General features: G+C 38.3%; 1 protein-coding gene across 6 annotated transcripts in view; it reads left to right on the top strand.

The window, feature by feature from the left end:
• LOC122314231 overlaps positions 1-23,960 on the top strand; it is a 69,415-nt gene that overhangs the window by 21,134 nt on the left and 24,321 nt on the right. For 5 of the 6 annotated variants that reach the window (XM_043129709.1, XM_043129702.1, XM_043129717.1 and 2 more), the window contains exons 4-8: positions 4,513-4,663; positions 12,406-12,516; positions 13,700-13,976; positions 14,061-14,177; positions 21,280-21,349. In XM_043129709.1, the coding sequence (XP_042985643.1) occupies positions 4,513-4,663; positions 12,406-12,516; positions 13,700-13,976; positions 14,061-14,177; positions 21,280-21,349 (726 nt within the window). The remainder of the gene's footprint in view (positions 1-4,512; positions 4,664-12,405; positions 12,517-13,699; positions 13,977-14,060; positions 14,178-21,279; positions 21,350-23,960) is intronic. The other variant, XM_043129731.1, reaches the window with a different exon arrangement.

Below are 23,960 nucleotides of genomic sequence, written 5' to 3'. Positions count from 1 at the left end.
GAGGAGCCTGCAGAAATTGACTGACTTGCTGCACAGCAAACGAAATGCCAGGACGAGTAATCGTTAAATAGTTCAAACTCCCAACAAGCTGCTGATAAAATGATGGATCTGATAGAAGCTTCCCTTCTTCCTGACGAAGCTTAAGATTTACCTCCAAGGGAGTAAAAACAGAGTTATCCGATTGGAGACCACCTAATGAAATAACATCCTGTGTGTTTGTGCTGGTGTAACAACGTACCAGTTAGAGTAAGTTGCACCTCAAGGCCAAGAAAGTACTGCTGGGGACCAAGATCTTTCATGTGAAAAGAGGCCTTGAGATGCTGTTGTAATTGCTTAATTAACTCAGTATAGGAGCCAGTAATCACAATGTCATCAGCATATATGAAAAGCAATACGATTCCTGCAGAAGTCTTGCGAAGAAAAAGGGAGGAATCAAACTGACTCTAAGTAAAATGAAAAGCAAGCAGGTTAGAGCGAAATTTATCAAACCATGCACTCGGAGCCTGTTTCAGTCCATACAAGGATCGGTGTAGCTGACAAACCTCTGAGAAATGTGTAGCAAACATGCTGGGAGGTGGTGACATATAGATTTCTTCAAATCCCCATGTAGAAAAGTATTCTTCACATCCATCTGCCGAAGAGACCATTCTTGTGACGCAGCAAGTGCCAAGATAGTTCGTATAGTAGTCATTTTGGCAGCAGGTGCAAATGTCTCTTCATAATCAATACCATACTCCTGTCTTGGCACCCAAGAATCACGAGACGGGCTTTATATCTGTCCAGTGAGGCATCAGCTTGAAGCTTGACTAAGTATATCCATTTACAACCAATATGTTTGACATCAGAGGGACAAATTACAAGGTCCCAAGTGTGATTGTCTTGAAGAGCTTGGATTTCCTCTTGCATGGTCTGCTGCCAACATGTTTGGGTGGATGCCTGGGTATAAGAGTGAGGAACAGAAATAGTGTCGAGTGTGGCAATAAGCGAGATGTGAGGAAAACCATACCTATCTGGTGGATGTGTAACCCGGGTGGAGTGCCGAAGTATAGGAGCCATAGAATCAGATGACGGATCAGTGTCTGGAAGGGACGTTGAAGAAGGGGGAAGACATCGATAATACACCATACCTAGTTGAAATCGCTCAATAGAGGAACAAACATCATCAAAAGCAGGAAGAAGAGTAATAGGAGGATTAGAAATAACTTAAGACTGAAAGAAATATTGATTTTCGAAGAAAATACATTCCGTGAGATTCGAGATTTATTTGCATGAGCATCATAACAAACAAATTCTTTCTGAGTAGGACTATATCCTATAAAATCACACATGACAGACTGTGCAGCAAGTTTGTGACGCTCAACAAGTGACAGATGAACAAAACAAACACACCCAAATGTATGAAATGATTGATACTCAATAGATATGCCAAATAATAGAAGATAGGGAGAATCATAATCTAGAGTGGTAGTAGGCAAATGATTGATTAAACAGACAGCAGTAGATAAAGCTTCTACCCAAAACTTAGAGGGTATAGAAGAATCAATCAACAACGTACGAACGTAAGGACAAGAACGTTGGAAAATTATCTCCTTTTGCTGAAGACAAGTTTGGAAAGAATGAGACATGTACTCCCCCCTGAGTTAAAGCGTAAAGTTTTGATACAATTACTGAACTATGTCTCTATAAGTGCAACAAATTTTTGAAAGACAGAAAATGCGTCAGCTTTAGAATGTAGAAAATATATCCAGGTGAATCGACTATAATCATCAATAAATGACACAAAATAATGATACTGACCATGAGAAATAACAGGACTCACACCCCAAACGTCAGTATGCACAATCTCAAAACAGTTAGAAACATGACTACCATGCGTAGGAAAAGGTAAAATTTTACTTTTACCAAGACGACAGGTAGCACAATCAGAAGATACAGAAGAAGAAGAAAATGAGTCTTTATTGCCCAAAAAACCATATGTCATAAGATGAGTCAAGACAATAGAATTAGGATGACCTAAACTCTTATGTCAGACTTCATTAGTATTGGCAGTAGTCGTTCAAGCAAGAGAAACAACATTAGGAATAGAAAATTGTAAGGGAAATAAATGTCCTACTTTAGGCCCATTTGCAATCACCATCCTCGACAAAAAAAAGTAAACATCACAATTATTATCTACCAATTATCCAACAGAAATTAAATTGGTGGATAATCCAGGAGAGACAAAAACATCGCGAAATGAAGAGCCCAAATTACCAACAGCAATAATAGGAAGAGTACTGCCATCAGCGATCTGAAAATTTTGCATGCCTCTATAATTATGAACACCATGGAGACTCGTCATATTACCAGTCATATGATTAGAAGTGCCCGAATCAACAATACAAGAAGTTGAGTTAGTACTCGTAACTTGCAGGCCTAAGGTCGTAAAAGCAGACACAATCATCTGTTGGACCATTGCTGGTGTGAGAATAGATGAATCAGAGCTTACAGTAGGTGGCACAGAAGAAGAAGCAGAGGACTGAACATCAGCCTGAAAAGCTTGGGATTGGCAATTCTGAGGCCATATTCGACAATCTTTGATGATATGGCCCTATTTCTTGCAGTAGTACAAACCTTCTTAGAATAGTTGCAAGCAATATGACCAATTATTGTGCATGGGCTTGGAGTTTATAAACAGAACGGGTTTTGGGTTTCTTGGGTTTGGGCCATTTTATAGGCTTCACAGCTGGGTTGAGGCACTTTAAAATGATCCAATTATTAGGCTTAATAAAACCATTAACCCATTGTAACAAACTTTGGGCCCGTGGCCTATTCAACACTATCCAATAAATTGCAATTGAACTTCCTAATATGGCCCATCAAACATAATTTAGGCCCAATAAAATTATCCTTATTTATTGACCTTAGAAATATTGGACCGGGTCATTACACTTCCATAACATAAGAATTATCATGACTTGCATAACTTTAATACAAAAAATATTAGCATAAATTTCTTAACCTAAATGTGTTTATTACTTTAAACGGCTCTTGCATCTATCTAACTCATTTGCAAACTAGCTTTTAAAGACATTTCATATAGAAGATGCATAAAAAGGAACTTACATGAAAATCATAGCATTTAATTTGAAGAATTCTTTTCAAAACGACATTTTACAATAATTGCCAAAGGCATGAACATACTTTAGGGGGACCTACTGTGTGAGTCTTTGGAAATGTATTAGAAAAGGATGGGATAATTTTGTTAACCATAAGAACTTTGTTGTGGGTGAGGGTTCAAGGATCCCTTTTTGGTTTGATACTTGGTATGGTGATCAGGCTCTTTTTAGTGTGTTTCTGGTTATCTTTCGCTTAGCTGCTCACCGGTATGCTTCTGTTTCTGATGTGTTAGTCCATTCCAATGGATTCTTGCATTGGGATGTTGGTTTTACTAGAGCTGTACAGGACTGGGAACTCGATTTGATTTTTTTCAGCTTCCTTTATTCCTTGTGGATTGGGGGTATTGAGAGGGATAAACTGACTTGGAAGCATATGGGATGTAAAAAGTTCTCGGTTCAGTCCTATTACAAGGTGCTGACTGTCCAGCACTGTTCTTTTCCTTGGAAGACAATTTGGAGGTCTCATGTGCCTTCCAAAGTAGCAGTCTTCATATGTGAGAAACATGGAGAACCTATGGATCATTTACTTTTGCATTGTGGGATGGAGTGTTGAGTAGCGTTGGGCTGGTTCGGGTTATGCCAATGAAAGTACTGGATGTGCTTGCGTGCTGGATGGGGCTTCGTAGTTCTAAACAAGTGGCTGTGGTGTGGAAGATGGTTCCTTTGTGTCTCATGTGGTGTACTTGGTGGAAAAGGAACGAGCAATGCTTTAATAATATGGAGTGCTCTTTTCAGGAAATGTGGAAGTTCTTTGTATTTTCTTTATTGCAATGGTCTTCTGCTTTAGGACTTGATGAAGCTTATGCACATATTTTTCTATCTTCTCTTTCTCCCTCATAGAATGTATTTAGGTGCTTCTTTTGTATATTTCCTATGTACATGGGCTTTGCCTATTACATTCACTGAATAAAACTTCTTTTACTTAATAATAAAAAAAAAAAAAAAAAAAAAAAAAAGAAGAAGAGGGAGAGGGCTTGTGGAAAGTTGGCATGGATTCTAAATTTGGTTGCTTGGAGTTGGTGGTGTTTTAACAAGTTACATGGGCTGCATAGGGTACGGTTATGGAAAAATATGAGGAGAGGTTGAATTTTCTTGATTTCTTCTCTCTCTCTCTCTCTCTCTCTTCTATTTGTTGTTAAGTGTTTCTCTTGTATACTTCCTATGCAATTGGGCTACACCTTTTTCCTTTTTTTTGTTTTTTTTTAATATCATAAAATCATCGACTACTTAAAAGAAAAATTATTATTAGCACTTGTTAGAGTTTATAATAATTTAATTACCTTAGAGTTTTCCATTGCTTTTAATTTCTTGAGGGCTTGCCAATAATTGAATATGATTCTTGCATATGGAACAGGTATTAACAAGACTGATCTAGTGGTTTCGGAAAGCCATGTTGTATGTTCTCTCAGCAAAGAAAAGACAGCTGTTCACTTTTATATAATGTACTGCACCCAATCAGTCAATGAAGCTGGATTTCAAGTTCCTGTTAAAGATGCTCTAGAAAGGTTTGGGCACAAGCTCCTTTTGTATATTTAATTTCCCCTTTTGGCTAGGGAGGGTGGGGCGGGGGCTAAAGGTGTAAATGTGTGATAGCTGATTCCTTGTTTGTGGAGAACGGTGCTTGGATGTGTAATGCCCAAATGGAAGGCTCAAACCACATGGCCTATACTCTAAAAGGACTAGTCAATGATATAATTAGAACCCAATTGAAACCTTATAAAGAGCAAGAACTTCTCATTCCTAAACAATATGGGATCCCATAGACCACCTACCCTCAATCTTATCATATGAGGGTATTACAATCTACCCCACTTAAATTCCCAATGTCCTTGTCGGGTCTGTACGTTGTAGGTGGCATGGCTCAAGTCCCACATTTCTGGTTGGGATAGGCTCTGATACCATTTGTAACGCCCCAATAGAAGACCCAAACCACATGACATATACTCTAAAAGGGCTAGTCAATGATATAATTGGAGCTTAATTGGAACCTTATAAAGAGTAATAACTTCTCATTCCCAAGCAATGTGGGATACACCACCTACCCTCAATCTTATCATATGGAGGTATCACAGGATGTTTGTTGGGTCCATCATTTTTTTCCTTGGTAATCAGTTGCCCTTTGTTTGCCAAACTTTGTAAATAATGCTATAAGATATGTTATAAATAATCTATTATGTCAAAAGTAAGTAGCTTGTGAATAAGCTTGAACTCGCTCGAATACTAAATTAGTTGTTCCTAAACATAAATGTAACTTGGTGATAAGCTTGAACTCGACTCATGTTAGAACTTATTTTTTTCCTAGTTAGTAAACATAATTTTATTGAACATAAAAATAGACAAAGTCCCAAGTATACAGGACATATAAAAGAGCATCGCTTATGTGTTCTAGTTAGTCATGTCAGAATGACTAACCAGTTAAAGACGGCAAATATCCTCTCTCTCTCTCTCTCTCTCTCTCTCTATTATGACTCTTCGTATCCTCATTCCTGATGCTTCTTGCCAGGAATAATCCATTAATCTTTCGTCTAGCTTGTTTTTTCTTTTCATATCAATCTTCAGTTTTTCTTTTTTTCTATTTTTCTTTGCTTTCTGGGTTGTTCTTGGTACTGGTTTGTTTGATTGGTTTGTGTCGAAAGCTACATATTGATCAGAAGCTCTTTGAGCTTGAAAAAGAAAACACTTATTGGTGGAGGATCACTAAGAGTAGTCGTAGGGTCACTAAGTTCATTTCCATTGATGTTGCTAGTATGGAATGGTTGGCATCTGTGGTGGGAGCTTGTGGAGCATCTGTTGGTTCCGTAGAGTTTTATAAAACTCGAAGGAAGAGGAATAAAGTGTTGGTGGCAAAGTTTTGAATACCTTACAGGAGGCCGTACCGGTCAAGGCACTGAAATGAAATATTTCGGTACCAATACCGTTTCGGATACCCTTTTCGGAATAGTCGATATAAGAATAAATTATATATAAAAATATATATAAAAATTATATTCCAAAATAATAGTTTATATATGAATAAATTATATATATATATACATATATATAAAAATTATAAATAGGCTGGTCTGAATTGGAGGTCAAAAAATGAGCTTACAGTTTGAAGAAATGAAAAAAAGAAGAAGAAAAAAGTAAAGGCCGAAATATCGGCTAGTATGGGCCAAAACGGCTGAAATTCTGAATAGTATAAAACAAGGGTATTCTTTGTACCAGCTACCCAGCCGGTACTGCATATTTCGGCTGTACCGGCTAGTACGGTACGGTACGAAATTCAAAATAATGGTTGGTGGTTCAAATATGTCACAATAGTTATGGGTGGTTTTTGTCTTTGTCAGAGTTTGGACAAGAAAGAAGGTGTGGCTTCATCACTGTTCCAAAAGGGTTAGAGGGCGATGGGCGGAGGAGGTTTGAAGAATCGCTAAGAGTGGTTGTTTCTTCTTCCTTTGTTTTGGGTTTAAAATTACCGGGTACCTGAGAAGGTTGCATCATATTCTTACGTTGATGAGGGATGGAACAGGACCTTTGTAGAGGTGTATGGAGGCAGTAGGGAGGTTTGTGGGACGTCTGGTGGGAAGATCTTGCATTTTGGAGGGCAATCGATGCAGAAAGTATGTTCATATTCTCAAGGGTGGTAGTATGAGTCCCAATGAAGGCACGTCAAGGGTTGGGAAGGATTTCTCGTTGAAGACCAAGCATGATGCGTTATTGGAAATGAAATTTAATGAGGATCTCATATTGAAATGTGGGCTCTGAAGGTTCAAAAAATGGATTGGTGGATACACAACAGGGTATTATGGGTGGGCAAGCTTTTGGTGTGGGTCATAAGAAGGATGTATATTTGAAGGGTAAAAATTAAGTGAATGGGTTGGGCTTGGTTAAAAGCTCGAAATGGGTGTAGAAGGCTAAGACTTGTATCGGTGTATCGAGAGTCTCCGTTGCGGTATCTTCTTCTAGACTATTTCGCTGGTCATAGGCGACTCATTTGGTGGTGTGTTGGAAATGGTTCTATCGTTGGAGGTGGAAGAGGGCGAATTAGTGGTATGAGATGTTGGAAAGGAGGTGGTGAGTGAAGGGGAGTTTAATCCGTTCGTGTCTTTGGCTCGTCTGGTTAATGGTGTGCATTTTTTGGACTCGGTTCCTTTATTATTAAAGCCTATTTGTCCAATTGAAAATTTTTTGCATCCTGACATGAACAATAGCTCGTTATTGGCTTTTTCTAGAGATCTACATCAGGAGACTTCTTCTGGAGGGGATTTGGTTGGGCCCAATTTACAATTGGAATTATATGAGGGGGAATGCTTTGATGAGGATGTGGGTAGTCCGACTCCTATACGTACCCTCCCGCCTCATGCTTCAACTAGAATTGCCTTGGATTGGGTTTTAGAAAAGGTAGACAAATAATAGGCATGTGTAGGGATATCTTGCATAGGATTTGAAGAGCAATTTAAGGCTCTTCTTGTTGCTATCAAAGCTGATTGCTCATCGACCTTGAAGTCAGCTTCTAAGAAGGAAAGGGAGTTAAGAAGATTAGAATGTTCCATTAATTATGATACAAAGGAGGGCAGTTTTGGGAGGGACAGATTGAAAGGGAGGGAGTCTCATTTTTCTCATGAAGCTGAAGATTCTCTCTTGGAATGCGAGGGGTATTAATGACGTTAACAAGCATCTTCACATTAGGTCTCTTTTTCGTATTTGGAAGATTGATATCGTATGTTTTCAAGAAACAAAGCTTAGTTTTATTGAAAGAAGTATTATTTGTAGCTTGTGGGGTGTGCTTATGTGGGTTGGGCGTATTTGGCTTCTTTAGGAGCTTCAGGGGGTGTTCTTTGATGTGGGATAATAGAGTGGCGGAGTTCTTGGAGGAGTGTTTTGGGGGCATTTTACTATAGCATGTTCTTTTAAAAATATTGAAGATGGGTGGAAGTGGGCTTTGCGGGAGTTTATGAGCCAAACTTGGATAGGGATAAACATTTATTGTGGGAGGAATTGGTGGATTTGTATTATTTATGGGAACTGCCTTGGTGTATGTGTCAGGATTTCAACATTATTCAATTCCCTAGTGAGCATTCAGGAGAACCTTGTATGTCTTCGGCTATGGAGGAATTTTCGGAGTTGATCTTTGATTTGAATCTTTTGGATCTTCCCCTTGTAGGGGGAACATTCGCTTGGTCCAACGGTAGGAGCTGGTGTAGATTGGATAGATTCCTTGTATCTCTATCTTGGGAGATTCAATTTCCTGAGCTATATCAAAAGAGAATGCCTCGTGTTTGTTTAGATCACTTCCCTATTTTCTAGATTGTGGTGGTATTAATGGAGGTTGGTGGTATTTTAAGTTTGAAAACATGTGGCTCGGAGCTGATGGGTTTGTGGATAAGGTTAGGAGTTGGTGGACTTCTTATCAATGTACGGGAACACCTAGTTTTATACTTGCTCAAAAACTTAAGGCCTTGAAGACAGATTTAAAGAAGTGGAATGGTGAAGTATTTGAGAATATTGATAATCAGAAATATTCCCTTTTGGAGGTGTTGCATGCGTTGGAGGTTGGGTAGGAGAATGAGGTTATGAATAAGGTTGCATTGTTGAGGAATAAAGAAGTGGTTATCGAGCTTGAGAGGATTTTATTGATGGAGGAGATATATTGGAGGCAAAAGTCGATGGCCATATGGTTGAAAGAGGGTCACAAATGTAGTAAATTTTTTCACAGATTGGCGAACTCACATAGGCGTTGTAACGCCATTGAGTTGCTTCATTCTGATAACAGTGTGCTTTCATCCCCTTCCGTGATTCAGGATCATATTGTCCAGTTTTATGAAGTTCTTCTAACTGAAACAGCTGAATGGAGGTCCAATCTGGATAGGTTGGTTTTTGACACATTGGATCCTTTTTCTGCAAGCTGATTGGACAGACCGTTTAAGGATAATGAGGTTTATTAGGTGGTTTGTGGGATGGTTAAAGATAAAGCCCCTGGTCCGGATGGTTTTTCTATGGCATTTTTTCAAGCTTATTGGGATGTTGTGAAGAAGATGTGATGCGGGTTTTTCAGGAATTTTATTCTTATCATAAGTTTGAGAAGTCTCTTAATGCCACATTTATTGCTCTCATTCCTAAGATATCCGGGGCCTCTGAGTTGAAGGACTTCCAGCCTTTTAGCCTTGTAAGTGGGGTTTATAAGATAAACTCGAAGGTGCTTGCTGACTGTATGAGTACAATGATGGAGAAAATCATTTCTAAAACCCAAAATGCTTTTGTTCAGGGTAGGCACATACTTGATTCTGTGCTGATTGCTAATGAACGCCTTGATAGTCAATTGAGGGGAGGTGTTCCTGGTGTTATTTGTAAGCTAGATATGGAAAAGGCGTATGATCATGTGAATTGGGACTTCCTTTTCTATATACTTGGGAGATGTGGATTTGGAGAGAGGTGGTTTGCATGGATTAGACACTGTGTCTCTACTGCTTGGTTTTCAGTGTTGGTTAATGGAAATCCTTATGGTTTTTTCCATGCCTTTCCCGGTTTGAGACAAGGGGATCTATTATCCCCTTTCCTCTTTGTCATTATCATGGACGCTCTGGGTCGAATGGTGGAGGCTGTTGTAGGGGGGGTTTCCTGTCTGATTTTTCGGTGGGAAATGCTAATGATGGTTTTATCACTCTCTCATCTTCTTTTTGCAGATGATACACTTATTTTTTGTGATGCTGATCGTGGGCAGATTCAAGCCTTAAGGGCTGTATTATTATGTTTTGAAGCTGTATCAGGCCTTGAGATGAATTTGGGTAAGTCGGAGTTGGTTCTAGTGGGGGAGGTGGGAATATTAACTGTTTGGTGGCACTTTTGGGCTGTAAAGTTGCTTTTTTACTTATGAAATATCATGGCCTTCCATTGGGGTTGTCTTTTAAGGCTAAGTCTATATGAGGTGGGGTAGTTGAGAAGATTGAGAAAAGGCTGGCGGGTTGGAAGCGAATATACCTATCTAAAGGGGTTAGAATTACTCTTATTAAAAGTGCTCTCTCCATTTCCCAAACTTATTACCTATTCTTATTTCCATTGCCTATAGTGGTGGCAAACCGGATTGAAAAATTATTTCATACCTTTTTGTGGGATGGAATGGGAGAGGAGATAAAAATTCACCTTGTTAGTTGGAATACAATTTGTTCTCCTATTTCAAACAGAGGATTGGGGGTTCGAGATTACAGAAGTTTCAACAAGGTTTTGTTGGGGAAATGGTTGTTGAGGTATCAATTGGAAGGGGAGTAGTTGTGGAGGGAGGTTATAGATTGGAAATATGGGAGTATTTTTGTTTTTTTTTTTTTGGGGGGGGGGGGGGGGGGGGGGGGGGGGAGGGGGGGGGGGGTTTGGTGTTCTAAAGAGGCGAGGGGGGCTTATGGTGTGTCTTTGGAAATTTATTAGAAAGGGTTGGGAGATTTTTGCTAAATATATAAATTTTGCCATTGGTGGGGGTTCAAAGATCCATTTTTGGCTTGATGTTTGGTGTGATCTGGCATCCAATTGGAATGCCACTGTTGCTGATTTGTTAAACAGTTCTAATTACATTGCAGTGGGATGTTTATTTAACTAGAGCTGTAAAGGACTGGGAACTTGACGAGGTCTCTAATTTTTTCAGCTTCTTACATTCCCTGGGGATTGGGATTAATGGGAGGGATAGAATGTTATGGAAGCATACGGGTAGTAAAAAGTTAGTATGGTCTTACCATCAGGCGTTGACTGCTCAGTGTTGTTCTTCTTTTCCTTGGAAGAGTATTTGGAGGTCTCATGTGCCTTCCAAAGTCGCTTTTTTCATATGGACAGCATCACTCGGGAACATTTTGACGATCAATAACTTGAGAAAGCGAGGTCTTGTTGTTATGGAGTGGTGTTTCATGTGTGAGAAACATGGGGAATCTGTGGATCATTTACTTCTACACTGCAAGGTGGCAAAGGCATTGTGGGATGGTTTTTTCAGTAGAGTTGGGATGGCTTGGGCAATGCCTTTGAAAGTAGTGGATCTACTTGCGTGTTGGATTGGACTTCAAAGTTCTCCTCAAGTGGCTGTTGTGTGGAAGATGGTTCCTTTGTGTCTTATGTGGTGTATTTGGTAGGAAAGAAATGAGAGATGTTTTAATAATGAGGAGTGCACTATGGGGTAAAGTATTGAATAAGAGATTTCTAAGTTCATCCACAGATGGTTCTCAATCTTCACAGTTTCTTTCATTCATTGCCCTCCAAATACATCACCATAGAAAAATTGGAACCATCCTCCATACTGTTGCAATATGAGAGTTGTCCTGAATACCTCTCCAAGAAACTAGGAGGTCAATTACCCTTTTCAGCATCACTTACGTTAATTCCATCTGAGCAAATAATTCATTCCACAAGGTCATAGCAATTTCACAATGAAGTAATAGATTATTGATGGACTCTCCACTCTTTATGAACATACAACACTAATCCATGACCATGATGCAGTGTTTCCCTAGTTTGTCTAGTGTGAGGATCTTCCCCAAGGAAGTCATCCATGACAAAAAAAAAAAAAAAAAAAAAAACTGCCTTTAGGGTTGCCTTTGTCATCCAAATACTCTTTCATGTGAATGAATTTGTATCATGCATAGTCATGGATTGGTAGAGGTGTGCCAAAATTCTTGTTTTAAATCCCCGCATAACCTTGATGACCTCGTAATTACCCCTTTTCCCCCTGTTCATGCTCTTGACTTTTGAGCACTGATGACTCCCTTTGAAGACCTTGGCTACAAGCTTCTCCTTCTAGTTGCCGCCATACCTACCTGCTCTTCCACGGGTGGTGCTCTGCTGTTTGAATACTTTAAAAGTAAAATATCCTCAAGGTGGAATTACTTGTTTTGATGGCTCTTATTGATATATATTACTTTACTTTATGTTGAACGCTATGGACCTGACTCTCTTACTGAGAAAATATTGATAAAGACACATGATAGTGTTTAATATAGTCTTTTCCTGTATTGAGGATGATTAAAAAAGCTCATTTGGTTGTGCTACAGAAACTGTTATTTTCTCCATTGGCTGAATAAATGAGTTGCCATTATTTAGTGCCACCTATTGAAGAAAGCACCAAATAGAATGCTCTCTCTTCCATCAACTGTTCATTTGGTTGTCGACTTGAAATCTGGTGTATAAGGGACTGCATATCATAATCAAGTATACATTTTGTTATTGAGTGTTTTTTTCCTGTTCTTTTTTATTTATTCTTTTTTTTCCTTTTTCTGTTTCTCTATTTGAGTAGCTTGCAGGGTCCCTTGGTCAGAAAAAGCTCCAGCAGATGGATGGTTACACCACTGGTTGAGTACTTCCACATGCTTCCTTATGCTGGCATAGTGTCAACCTGGCTTTCGAGGTGCTCCTAACTCTTTTCAACAAATTATCTTATGTGTTATACTTGGAAACCTATGTTGTATCTGCACAAATTAATTCCCACTGAAGTGTTCAGTGTAGGTTTTCGATTCATTTGAGTTCAGGAACACCCAATATGAAGGTTCTGTGCTGAGATCATATATGTGTTAAAAGCATCCATTTTGAACTTAAACATTCATACAGTTTGTTAACTATTTTTCTAATGATGTAGAAAGCACAACCCCCTTTAATGGATGGTTTTGTTAAGCCTCGAATGCATGATTCCTTCCACAAGAACAATTATCACGCAGAGTGTAATTGTTTTTTTGTTATATTGTTGTTAATATGTATTTTTCCTTCTCCTTTTTATTAAGTGTAATTCTAAGCCTTGGGCATTGGTTAGGCTGACAATTGTTCCCATTTTTTATGAAATGGGTTCCATAACCAGGCCTAGGGTCTACCACTAGCCTGTTGTTTCCATGAAGCTATGTGACACCTCTTGTTTGTATTATGTCAAAAGGAACATTGGCGATGAAGCAGGAGTAGGAGCTAGCTTTGAGATGCATTCTCTCATCAGTCTGAAGTTTTAGTCATATAATCATTTCTTGGATCATTAAGAACTCAAAGTCAATGTATTTAGTAACCTACATGCTTAGTTTGTTCTTAACTGCAACAAAGAAAACTTCTCAATCAAAACTTTTTTTCCTTTTCTCTTTGGAGGTGGGCAGGGGGGCATATAAAAAAGAAATAAAAGATTTCTTGTTCTATTGATACAATATTATTGTTATCACACAGGGTTGGCTCCTTTTGTAATGTGTTATGGTCTGTCTGCATGCATTAATGGAATTACAGTTCCATCAACCATCAAGCCTGATTGATTTTGATAGATGCACTATGTTGCATTGCATATTATTTAGGTTTAGATATGACTCTTTCAAGCTTTCCGATGAAAACGTAACCTTAGCTGATTAGCTGCAGTCTTTGTTGGTGTTTGTATATCTGTATAGTTCTTTTTTTAATTGCTTCTTCGCTCACTAGAGTTTTATAATGTAGGTTTATTGCCAGCCCTCCTAACATCTGGGGAGGTTGAGTGTGTTACTTTTTAGATTCTATTGATTTCTCTCTGCTCTTTCGATTTTTTCTTTAGTTCATTTACTTACCAGAAAATAAAAGACAAAATTCTGCAGGGAAGTGCCTTCAGGTTTGCAGGATGCAAGGGTGGGAGGGGGAAATTCAAACTTGAATGGCCCTGACAGGACTGAGAACGATTTAAGGGTGGGAGAAGGAAATTCAAATTTAAATAGCCCTGACAGGGCAGAAAAACTCTGCACTCCAGAAATCCATAAAAGTGGAAACAGTCCTCATATAGATGATGGACTAGAAGGGATTTTTGGCAACGAGACAAAGAGCAGTGATACTGACTCACTTGAGGAGAAGAATAAGAATGTATGGAAGAATAAGAATGTATGTTCATTGACTGGCCTGTCTGGTTCTCTCAATAGGCCTCACAACATGGATGTTAATGAGTTTTTTATGGTTTCCTCCCAGAATGGAGAGAAATGCAAGAAGATTGCAGATACCATCCAAGTTGACAATCATCAAGAAAAGATGAGTAACTTTAGGGAAAGTGATTTAAATGGCTCAACAAGTGACATCAAAGCTAAGGTTAGATCTCTTTATTCCTAAAGTAACAACATTTCTTCCCCTTTCAAACGGATGTTTCAAGGGCTAAATACATTTTTAGTCCAGGAGGTTGGTTATTGCTTTCAGATTGCTGTGGAATGTTAATCTTTCCAATCAAATCCTTTGGTAATTTAAATTATTGCAGTGTTTTCCGGTCCCTAACATAATGATGCTGGCAACAAGGAGTAATTTTATTTTGATGTAGGCTTTATTTAGTTTTAGGTGTGGAAGTAATTTTTTTTAATTTTATTTTTTGTACATAGATCATCTTTTGGTCATTTAGTTCTGACTTTATTATGTTATGTATTTCTATTCTCACTTGTAACAAAACAAATTGTCTTCCTATAGTTTTGAACACTGCTTTTAAATTTCCTCTTGCATTTGTAATCTAATTTTTAGTAATGACCAAGACGTATATTTCTTTGCATTAAATTACTCTAGAATCACTGTTCATGCATCAAAAGTTAATCTTCAGTGTATGCTGGTGCATAAAGATTGAAACAAACTCTAATATGGCTAGATTAATAGATAATTTTCCATGCCATCATGTCGATAGGATCTCATATAACCCTTTATGGCTTTGGCCTTTAAATGGACCTTTACGGTGGGTCAGTAGTCTCTGCTGTTACAGGTCTTCCTTCCAAGGAGATGACACCAATTTTTTCATTTATGTTTGTTCATCAAGGCACGAACATATGAAGAAGTTGGACTGGCTTATTTACCAGCCTACACCCATAGTCTAAGTCATCTTTGGACAATACCAGATTGAACCACCATTTTACATAAGAATTTTAAAGCTTTTCCAGTTATGTTGTTCAATGGGTGCCAGGGCCCTACCCATTTGAACTATGACCTAGAAGTCCTTGACTTTTGTTGGGGCCCTGGCAGCCAATGCTGCTAATAACCACCCCCAGCACAGGAATTGCAAGTAGATTTTGAGCACTAATTTGATCATTTGTGAGCCTGCTCATTCTGCTATCAAGGTTCATCAGTCCAATCATGATGATGGAGCTGTATGAGATGAAAATCTCACGTATGGTTATGGAATTGAGATTCTTTGAATACAATGATGCCTGTAGCCGGTGTCTGGTCAATCCAACAAAATTTTGCATGGACCTCACAGATTATTACAAAGTTATTATGTGAGTAGAAATTGATGTCTATGATAAAGTTTTGCATGGAACAGAGAACACACAAAAAGCTTTGGAATATTATTTTAGAGCACTAGACTGAATTTCATTCTTACTGCAACTGTTAAATAATACGGCTGTGATATGCAAGCGGTATTCTTATGCACATCATTTTATTAAAAAAAATTAGGGTTTGAGAGTTATGAATATGATATATTTTATGAGTCTTTATCAATTCTTTGATAATTAATAAAACGCCCTAGCTCCTCCCCTGGCTTTGTCAATATTTTCAGTGTCAAGATAAGTCAAAAATGTTGTATGAATGGCCGAATCGTTGGCCTTGTGATTTCTCTCTATTATATAAACTGTACAAAGGAATTCTATACATGGAAAGAACTACGTATATGCTAATGTTATCCCTATACAATCTGTCAAATATTAAGCTAATTATACGGAAGAGTAAATCAAGGAAACAGATATGAAAACAAGTATGGAAACAAATATGGACAGCAAGCATCAATTTGCTACTTAGGAAGCAATGCCGATGACGAGTGAGAGACTTGGTGAAGATATTAGCAATTTTTAGTTCAGTGGAAATGTGTGGAAGAGTGATAACATGAGCTTCAAAGGCTTCATGGATAGAGTGACAGTCAACTTCAATATGCTTTGTGCGCTCATGATAGACATTACCAAAAAAATTAACAGCACAATTGTTATCAACTAATTGACCAACAGAAATAAGATTTGTGGAAAGCTGAGGAGCAAGAAACACATTAGTAAATGTAGACGAGGCATCTCCGACAACAACTATTGGCAGAGAACTGCCATTGGCAGTCTGAATGACAAATTGACCAACATAGGGCCGAACATGACATAGAGTTGTGGGAGTATTTGTCATGTGATTAGAAGCCCCCGAGTCTACTTACCAAAGTGTAGTAGAATTGTTACCTTGAAATCCCATCGCAGATAATGCTGAAATGAGCATCTGTTGCACCATTTCATGGGTGCAGTAAGTTGCGGCAGGAGATGCAACACCACCTAAGGAAGAGTCGTGCTATAGAAGTCGCTGCGGGAGGAACAGTAACGAAAGTCTGCAATGCTTGGGCCTAACGATTCTGGGGGCGGATACGACATTCTTTGATAATATGACCATTTTTCTTGCAATAAGAAAAATACTTTTTAGGACAATTGGCAGCAATATGTCCATATTCCTTGCAGTAGAAACACTGCAAATTTTTAGAAGTTATAGGTGATCCTCGTCCCTTGGGCAGCATAAGCCACAGTTGCCGTCTCGGAACTGCCATGAGATTGCTCCAGAATAGCTTGAGTACTAAGACGTTGTTCTTCGCGAAGTAACTCGCCAAAACAAATATCAAGAGAGGGAACAGGAGACCTGTTTAGTAGAGAGGAGCGAACATATTCATATTCCGGGTATAGTTTCATAAGAAACTAATCACGCCTGCTAGTCTTATGAAGCTTCTGAATAGTCAAAAGAGCGGCAACAGGAACATCCGCTATAACCAAATTAGTATATTCATGCCAAAGAGTAAAAAATGCCGAGTAGTAGTCTTGGATGGAAAGACTACCATGTTGAAACATGGCAATCGCATGTTCCAACTGAAAGCGACGAGCATCATTATCTTGATGATAAACTTTCTTCAAGTAATTCCACATGGATTGAGCAGAGCAATGAGCCCGCAAGTTGGTGACAATATGTGGCTCCACCAAACCAAGAAGCGAAGACATGATCCGAGCATCAAGCACAGCCCAAGAAGGAGAAGACATGACATCTTTGGATTTGTCAGTGTTGGATGTTTGTGCAACATCTGTGCCATCAATATGGCCCCAAAGGTCTTTTTCCTTGAGGAAAAGTTCAAACTGAAAAGCTCAAGTAGAGTAATTTTTGCCTGTAAACTTGACACACAGGTGCAGAGTCCATTACAAATAAATGGAACCCAAGACAAAGCAAAAATATCCAAAAAATTAAAAGAACTGAGAGAAGGACTTGCTGCCGACAAATGAGAGAAGCCAAAAAAAAAAAAATACCCAGACCAAAATAAATATGCCGAAACCACCCAATCCAGGAAAAAGACTCCCAAAAAAAATCTGAGAACAAAACAAATACCAAGACCTTAAACAGAGTCTGCCGAAAGACACCACTCCAGGAGAGGAACGTGTCGATAGACTGAGAGGGTGCCGAAAATGCCCAAAACTGACATAGAAGCTGCCGACAAAGACTACCCCAGAAACAGAATGCCGAAAAACACAAAGCTTTGACGTCGGGTGTGATACACCAGAAATAGAAGGTGCCGAGATGTGCTGCCTAGACTCAGAAGACGCCGACACACGAAACCGAGAAAAAAAAAATTATTCAAGCGAGTGACAATGAAACCAAGAGAAAAAAATTTTCAACCGGCTCTTCATACCATGTCAAGATAAGTCAAAAATGCTGTATGAATGGCCGAATTGTTGGCCTTGTGATTTCTCTCTGTTATATAAATTGTACAAAGGAATTCTATACATGGAAAGAACTACATATATATGCTAATGTTATCCCTATACAATCTGTCAAATATTAATCTAATTATACGGAAGAGTAAATCAAGGAAACAAATATGAAAACAAGTATGGAAACAAATATGGACAGCAAAGCTGTCCATTGACAGTCAGATTGTATTTGTTATTTTGTTTGGTCTTAGTAATCAACAGTCATAGAGTTATAGTGTTAAGTCTTATTAGGAGTCCAAATCGTATTGGGGTTATATTTAGTTTTTTCTACAAATATTGGTGTAATGCTTTCAATTCAAAATAGAGAAAGAAGAATATGCTTTGCCAAAATCTTAGAGCTATGAAGTTTTCTTTGAGGTTTGCCTGGATCTCTTTCCTGCAACTTTGCTGCCAAATAAACCCTGGTTAGGCTAAAGTTTTCTATTTTTTTCCCACTTCTCGGGGGTTGGAAGATCTGTCAGGTCCATTATTGGTTTCTATTTGCCATCTGCAACATTAAGTTTTCTAATCAATGTTTCAACATTGTCCATTCTATAACAAATGTAATGAGCCTCAACAAATTCTTGTTTTGGGCATGATTCTTGTTGACTTGGCCTATTTTGGTTGACTTGATCTCTTCCTTCTATTTGCCATCCCAACAACTTACTTATAAACAATAGATCTTTCATCCTTATCAGAAATTATCTTTCGTCATTGGCATTCAGTACATTGATTTGATTGGTTGGCTAATGGGTCACATAACATCATTACCCTTGAGCTCGGTTAATTATGCACCTGAAGAACCATGAAAGGAGGAACATAATTCGGAATACTTGGAGTAGAGGGAAATGATGTCAAGCGAATAGGAAGAAGCCCGAAGAATCAAACAAAGAATTCATGAATGCAATGAAGAAGCCAAGAACAATGCAGGGGTATCCAGTCGTCAAGTACCCACATTCCTATTACCAATCATGGATGAGCCTCCTCTACGGATGCAAAAAACTCCTGCACGTTATTTCATGAATGGGCAATCCAAGAGGCTTTGAAAGCAATTCGCTTATGAATCTCCTATTGAAGAGTTATACTATGTTTGCTTTGTGGTCCCCATGGAGAAGCCTCTTGGAAAGATGGAGGTTGAGGCAATGATAGAAGCTGCAGTAGAACAGACCAATACGGTAGAGAACTTAGATTCAAGGATTTTGCCGACATCCAGATATAGATCTGCCGGAAGAGTTCAAGATACCGAAGTTGTATATACAATGGGGTCGGTGACCCATATCATCACTTGCTGTCCTTCTGTGGGGATTGCTGAGGCCTTGATTCCCAGTCTGGGTTATTTATCCACCTTTATCAGAAGTCATTAGAAGGGGAATAACAACTGTTTTCAGTGCTGGTTATCGAGTTTCAGAAGTGACCCCATAGGCTCTCACTTTTGCGTCTCTCTAAAATTGTAGTCATGGTAAAATGTTGGTTTATTTAATCATTAATCATCAGGGACTCCCAAGCACACAAATTTTCAGTTTGTGTGGTAGTATGGGATCGGTAGTTGGCGAGAAAATCACCCGTTTGATCGAATATGCTACGTTTACCTTTTATTTTAGTGTGTGCTTCTGGAGGAGCACACATGCAAGAAGGAAGTTTGAGTTTGATGTAAATGGCAAAAATATCTTCCATATATGATTATCAATCAAATAAAAAGTTATTCTGTGTATCAATACTTACAGATATCTAACAATCGAAGTTATCAAAAAGACTGACTAGATGTGAACTCGTGGCTGCTATAGATAGTTAAAACTAGTACTTGCTTGGGACTCAAGCCTTGGGGAGTGGATAGGGGCCTCGCATGGAGAATCCCTTCGTGAAGGGATTGGCAATTGATCTCCGCTTCTAATGTTTGGTGTTCTAAGATGATTCCGGCAATCATCTTTTCCTGAGAAAATGCCCCAAATGGAGTAAGACGACTTCTACCTGCTTTGTTCTCTCGTAGAAGACCTACTTGGAGGCTATGTGGGTAGCTGGGTCCTCTCATTGTGAGGCTAGAAGCATTGAAAATTTGAAACTATGACAGCCGGTTGTGTAATCTACAAACAAAGACATGCTGCTATGCCTTCCTGTAATTGTAACAGACTCCACATCTGCATGTTGGTACTAGGGTCTTGTGTACAGGAAATTGTGATAACGTCTTGTTAACTGCCTTGCTATCCAGCTGTTCCATATTTAGTAGGAAGTACACATCCCTAAATCTTTGTTCTCTTTCAAATATTTTCTTTGGTTGTCGGTTTGTGTTGGAACATGTTTGGAAAACATATTTTTCCAATTAAGTTGTTTGTGTGATCCATATGAAAGCTGTCATAGGGATAGGTATGAGCATCTATATAAGTTTTTGAAGGTTTGGTGTCCAGATTCTGTCTTTTTGTACTTCATAGTTTATATGACTATAACAAGCTAGTTTATATAACCATAAAAAGCTCCTTTTAGTGAGAAAGATGCATCAATGGCTAATTGTAGGGAGTTCTCTAGGGATCTAGTCTAATGGAACGTGAATTTCACTAGAGCAGCTCAAGATTGGGAAGTTGGCAGCATTGAGAAGTTCTTTGGTCTTCTATACACCATGATGCCAGAACACAAGGAGCTGACAAGAGGTGGTGGATACCCACTGGTAAAGGTATATTCTCGGTCCGTTATTTTTGTGTCTCTCTTGCACAACCACTGAATACACAATTCCCATGGAGAAGGATATGGAGAAACAAGGTGCCTCCCACAGTGGCAGTTTTTGTATGGACAACAGCATTAGGCAAGATCTTGACAATGGATAATCTACGGAAACATAAGGTGATCATAGTAGATTGGTGTTGTATGTGTAGGACAAGTGGTGAATCTGTGGATCGTTTACTGTTGCATTGTGAGGTTGCTGGAATGTTATGGAATCAAGTGTTCAATAGATTAGAGTTAGCTTGGGTTAAGCTCATGGCCAGTTGGACAAATCTACAAGGTCTCACAAATCTCAGCAGTGTGGAAAATGGTCCCGATTTGTATCCTATGATATCTATGGAAGGAGCGCAATGACTGGATGTTTGAAGACAATGTGCATGCATTAGAAGAACTTGGATTATTTTTTGTCAGCACTCTTTTTATTTGGGCCACAGCTGTAGTTTTTCTGGCCTCGATTTGCATGAATTTCTTGTTTCTATTTCCTCTCCCTAAATAGGTGTGACCTTATGTATACCATCTTGTATACTTGGGTAACTGAAATCCTTCAATGCATTGTGGATTATGATTTTCTCAAATACTATATTGGTTGGCATTCTGACTGGAGAGTTTTGTGATTAGACCTTTGATTTAACTTCCTCAACCATACTGACATATCATGTTGACCTTTTTCAGATGGCTTGCTTTTTAGAATAACTTCTACTACTTCAAAACCCTGGGAATATTGACATCCTGTTGATCTTTACTTGTGTTTGCAGTCTCTACAGCAGCACAAGATAGAAGATGAAATTGCTCAGTGTGATAAAAAAATCCAGAAGATTTTAAATGGTATGATTTTGTTTAAGCGTATTTTTTCTTCCATTTCTATTGTTGCAGTAAGATCTAACAGTTATCAGTTAAGCAATTAGAATTTAAGAGTCTCCTAATATAACAAGCTCTAGAAATGGACAGTTCTGGTCTGGTACACTGGTTATTTAGGTGTTTTCATATACTCCTATGTACATGGGCTTCGCCTATACATCCGTTTCTAATAAAATTTCTTCTTATTTATAAAAAAAAAAAATGGTTGTAAGTGGGAGGCACTATAGAAAATCAAGATCTTGGGGCTTCCAAATGTTGGAGCCTTCGAAATGAGGAATTCCGTTGGTTATTTGAAACCTGGCTTCCAAATTTTGGTCATTCTTATTCTTGCATGCATAAAGTAGAATATTTAATGATTGAAACACAAATTTAATTTTGCATACTTCACTATTCCTTGATGATATACAGCCTTGGACCTAGATCCAATCTTATAAGTCAAATCATAGAACTTTTGGCATATTGTCTTCATGTGATATACAACAGCAAATGAAGTATACTTGAAAAGAGAAGGTGAATGCTTCTATCAAAGTTTGTATGAAAAAAGGATACAATTTGCAAAATTATTCTGCTAGAGAAACCTTTGAGTTTGAATGATTTTATTTTCGTTATATTTACTTCAATTTTAGAAGTGATGGGTGCACTTGCTTTTTCAATGGTCAGCATCCAATCTTCTCTGTGGGTGAATACCGCTCAATCTCTTTCCACCATTTATGTTTGATATTCATAAAGGGAAAGATCTGCCAATTTTTTATTATCTATAATATCATAAAATATTATATTTTCATTAATATATCTTGATTAGACTACTTATAAAAAAATATTTTGATTGGAGGAAAAAAATCTGCTGATCTGACCTGATTCTGATTTCTAATTTACTGTTGTCTTTTGTATGATAGGTAAAGTGTAAAAAACCACTTTAAACTACACGTCATTCTCAAACTCCAACTTATAAACCCAAAATCAACTTATTGTAACTAGTTGCCCATGGCTAAGATTGAGGCTTGAAATGGGATGGTTATAACTTCATTGATAATAAAATAATATAATCATCTTCCATTTAAAAAAAATGCCAATCAAAAAATGAAATTGGCAGCCCTCGATGGGAGGCATGACCATGGCTCCCAGGCCACTTGGGAGCCACATATCTGCATTCTGTGTTGGGCCACAGATTTTTTTATTTTCTCTAATCTTCTCTTATTGTGTATTATAGGGTAATTATCATTTTCTTATTCAGTTTAACTCCTCCATCCAGCACAGGACCACTAGTGATGAAAAATTTAGAGTGTAAGCTCTCAGTGACAAGACTGTTCATCCGGGTTCCGGCCTGGAAACCTGGGTATACCTGGCCGGAACGTGGAACTGGGTTAACCCGGGTTGAACCCCCCCCCCCCCCCCCCCCCCCCCTTTTTAAAAAAAAACATAAAAGCCTACATGTTATGAATATTTTTTCATGAAAAAGTTTTGATGTAGCATTCAAACTCTATTTGTTTAATTTTATAAAATAAAATTGTTTATAAAATAATATTACAATGTTTATATGAAAAGCACATATTACATTGTTTATATGATATCAATGTAGCTATAAAATAATTACAACTTGGTTTATCTGGAGAGACATTCATTTATAATTTTTATTTGTGGTTCACTTGTGGTCCATATGCATACAATTTCCAGGTAAAACAGCAACACTTCCATAATATATGTTGGATATTAGTGATTAGTGACTGACAGTTTTTCCAGCAGTCAATTATGGAACTCAGCTCAAACAGGAAGGATTTCTCAAAACAAAAACCAGTATGACGATACATTTTGCATCTTCAATCAGACAATCATCATCTATTAGTATTAGGACTGATCTTTAATTTCCAAGAATCCCAATTAGTAAATGATTCTAACCCAGCTTAGAGTTCATCCCCAAGATCAAGTACATATATCCATGATGAAAAGTTGATTTTACAGGAAGTATTTCATACACATGCATACAAACTAATTACCAAGTTGCAATGGTATGGTCACCTGAAGAGAATAGATGATTGAGGAAGCATTATATCGAACACTGACAAAGTTCTAGACTGATCAACATCCAGATATTCAAACTCTTCCATTACAAATTTACGAGTGTAATGTCTCCTTCAATTATCTTCTCCATCAGTTTAAGCTATAAACTCGGCAGCACTGTGGACTTCAATTATTTTCCCCATCAGTTTAAGGTTATATATGTTGGAATACATAATTGTAATTAAATGTATAGTATGAGGGTATAATGGTCACTACTCAATGTATATGCATAGTTGGATATTCATTAATAAAATCACAACACAGTATTTGCTCTCTCTCTTGTTTATCGACTACATGGTATCAGAGAAGTGAGTAGTCGGTTGTGGTTGTACGACGGAGTTGTTGGTGTTTTCCGGCGGGTGCTGGTGGTTGTCTTTGGTTGTTGGTGGTGTTGTGAAGTTTTGGCTGAAGTTTCGGCCGGCAGCTCCTTCCGAAGTACTTTTCCGGTGACATAAGGGGTTATCTCCGGTAATGGACACCGGAATCCAGGTTGCCGGCGTCCTCTGTCCACTCCGGTGAG

Source organism: Carya illinoinensis, chromosome 1, assembly GCF_018687715.1.
Source record: "Carya illinoinensis cultivar Pawnee chromosome 1, C.illinoinensisPawnee_v1, whole genome shotgun sequence".
Lineage (NCBI taxonomy): Eukaryota > Viridiplantae > Streptophyta > Magnoliopsida > Fagales > Juglandaceae > Carya > Carya illinoinensis.
This window is presented reverse-complemented; position numbering and strand designations above follow the sequence as displayed.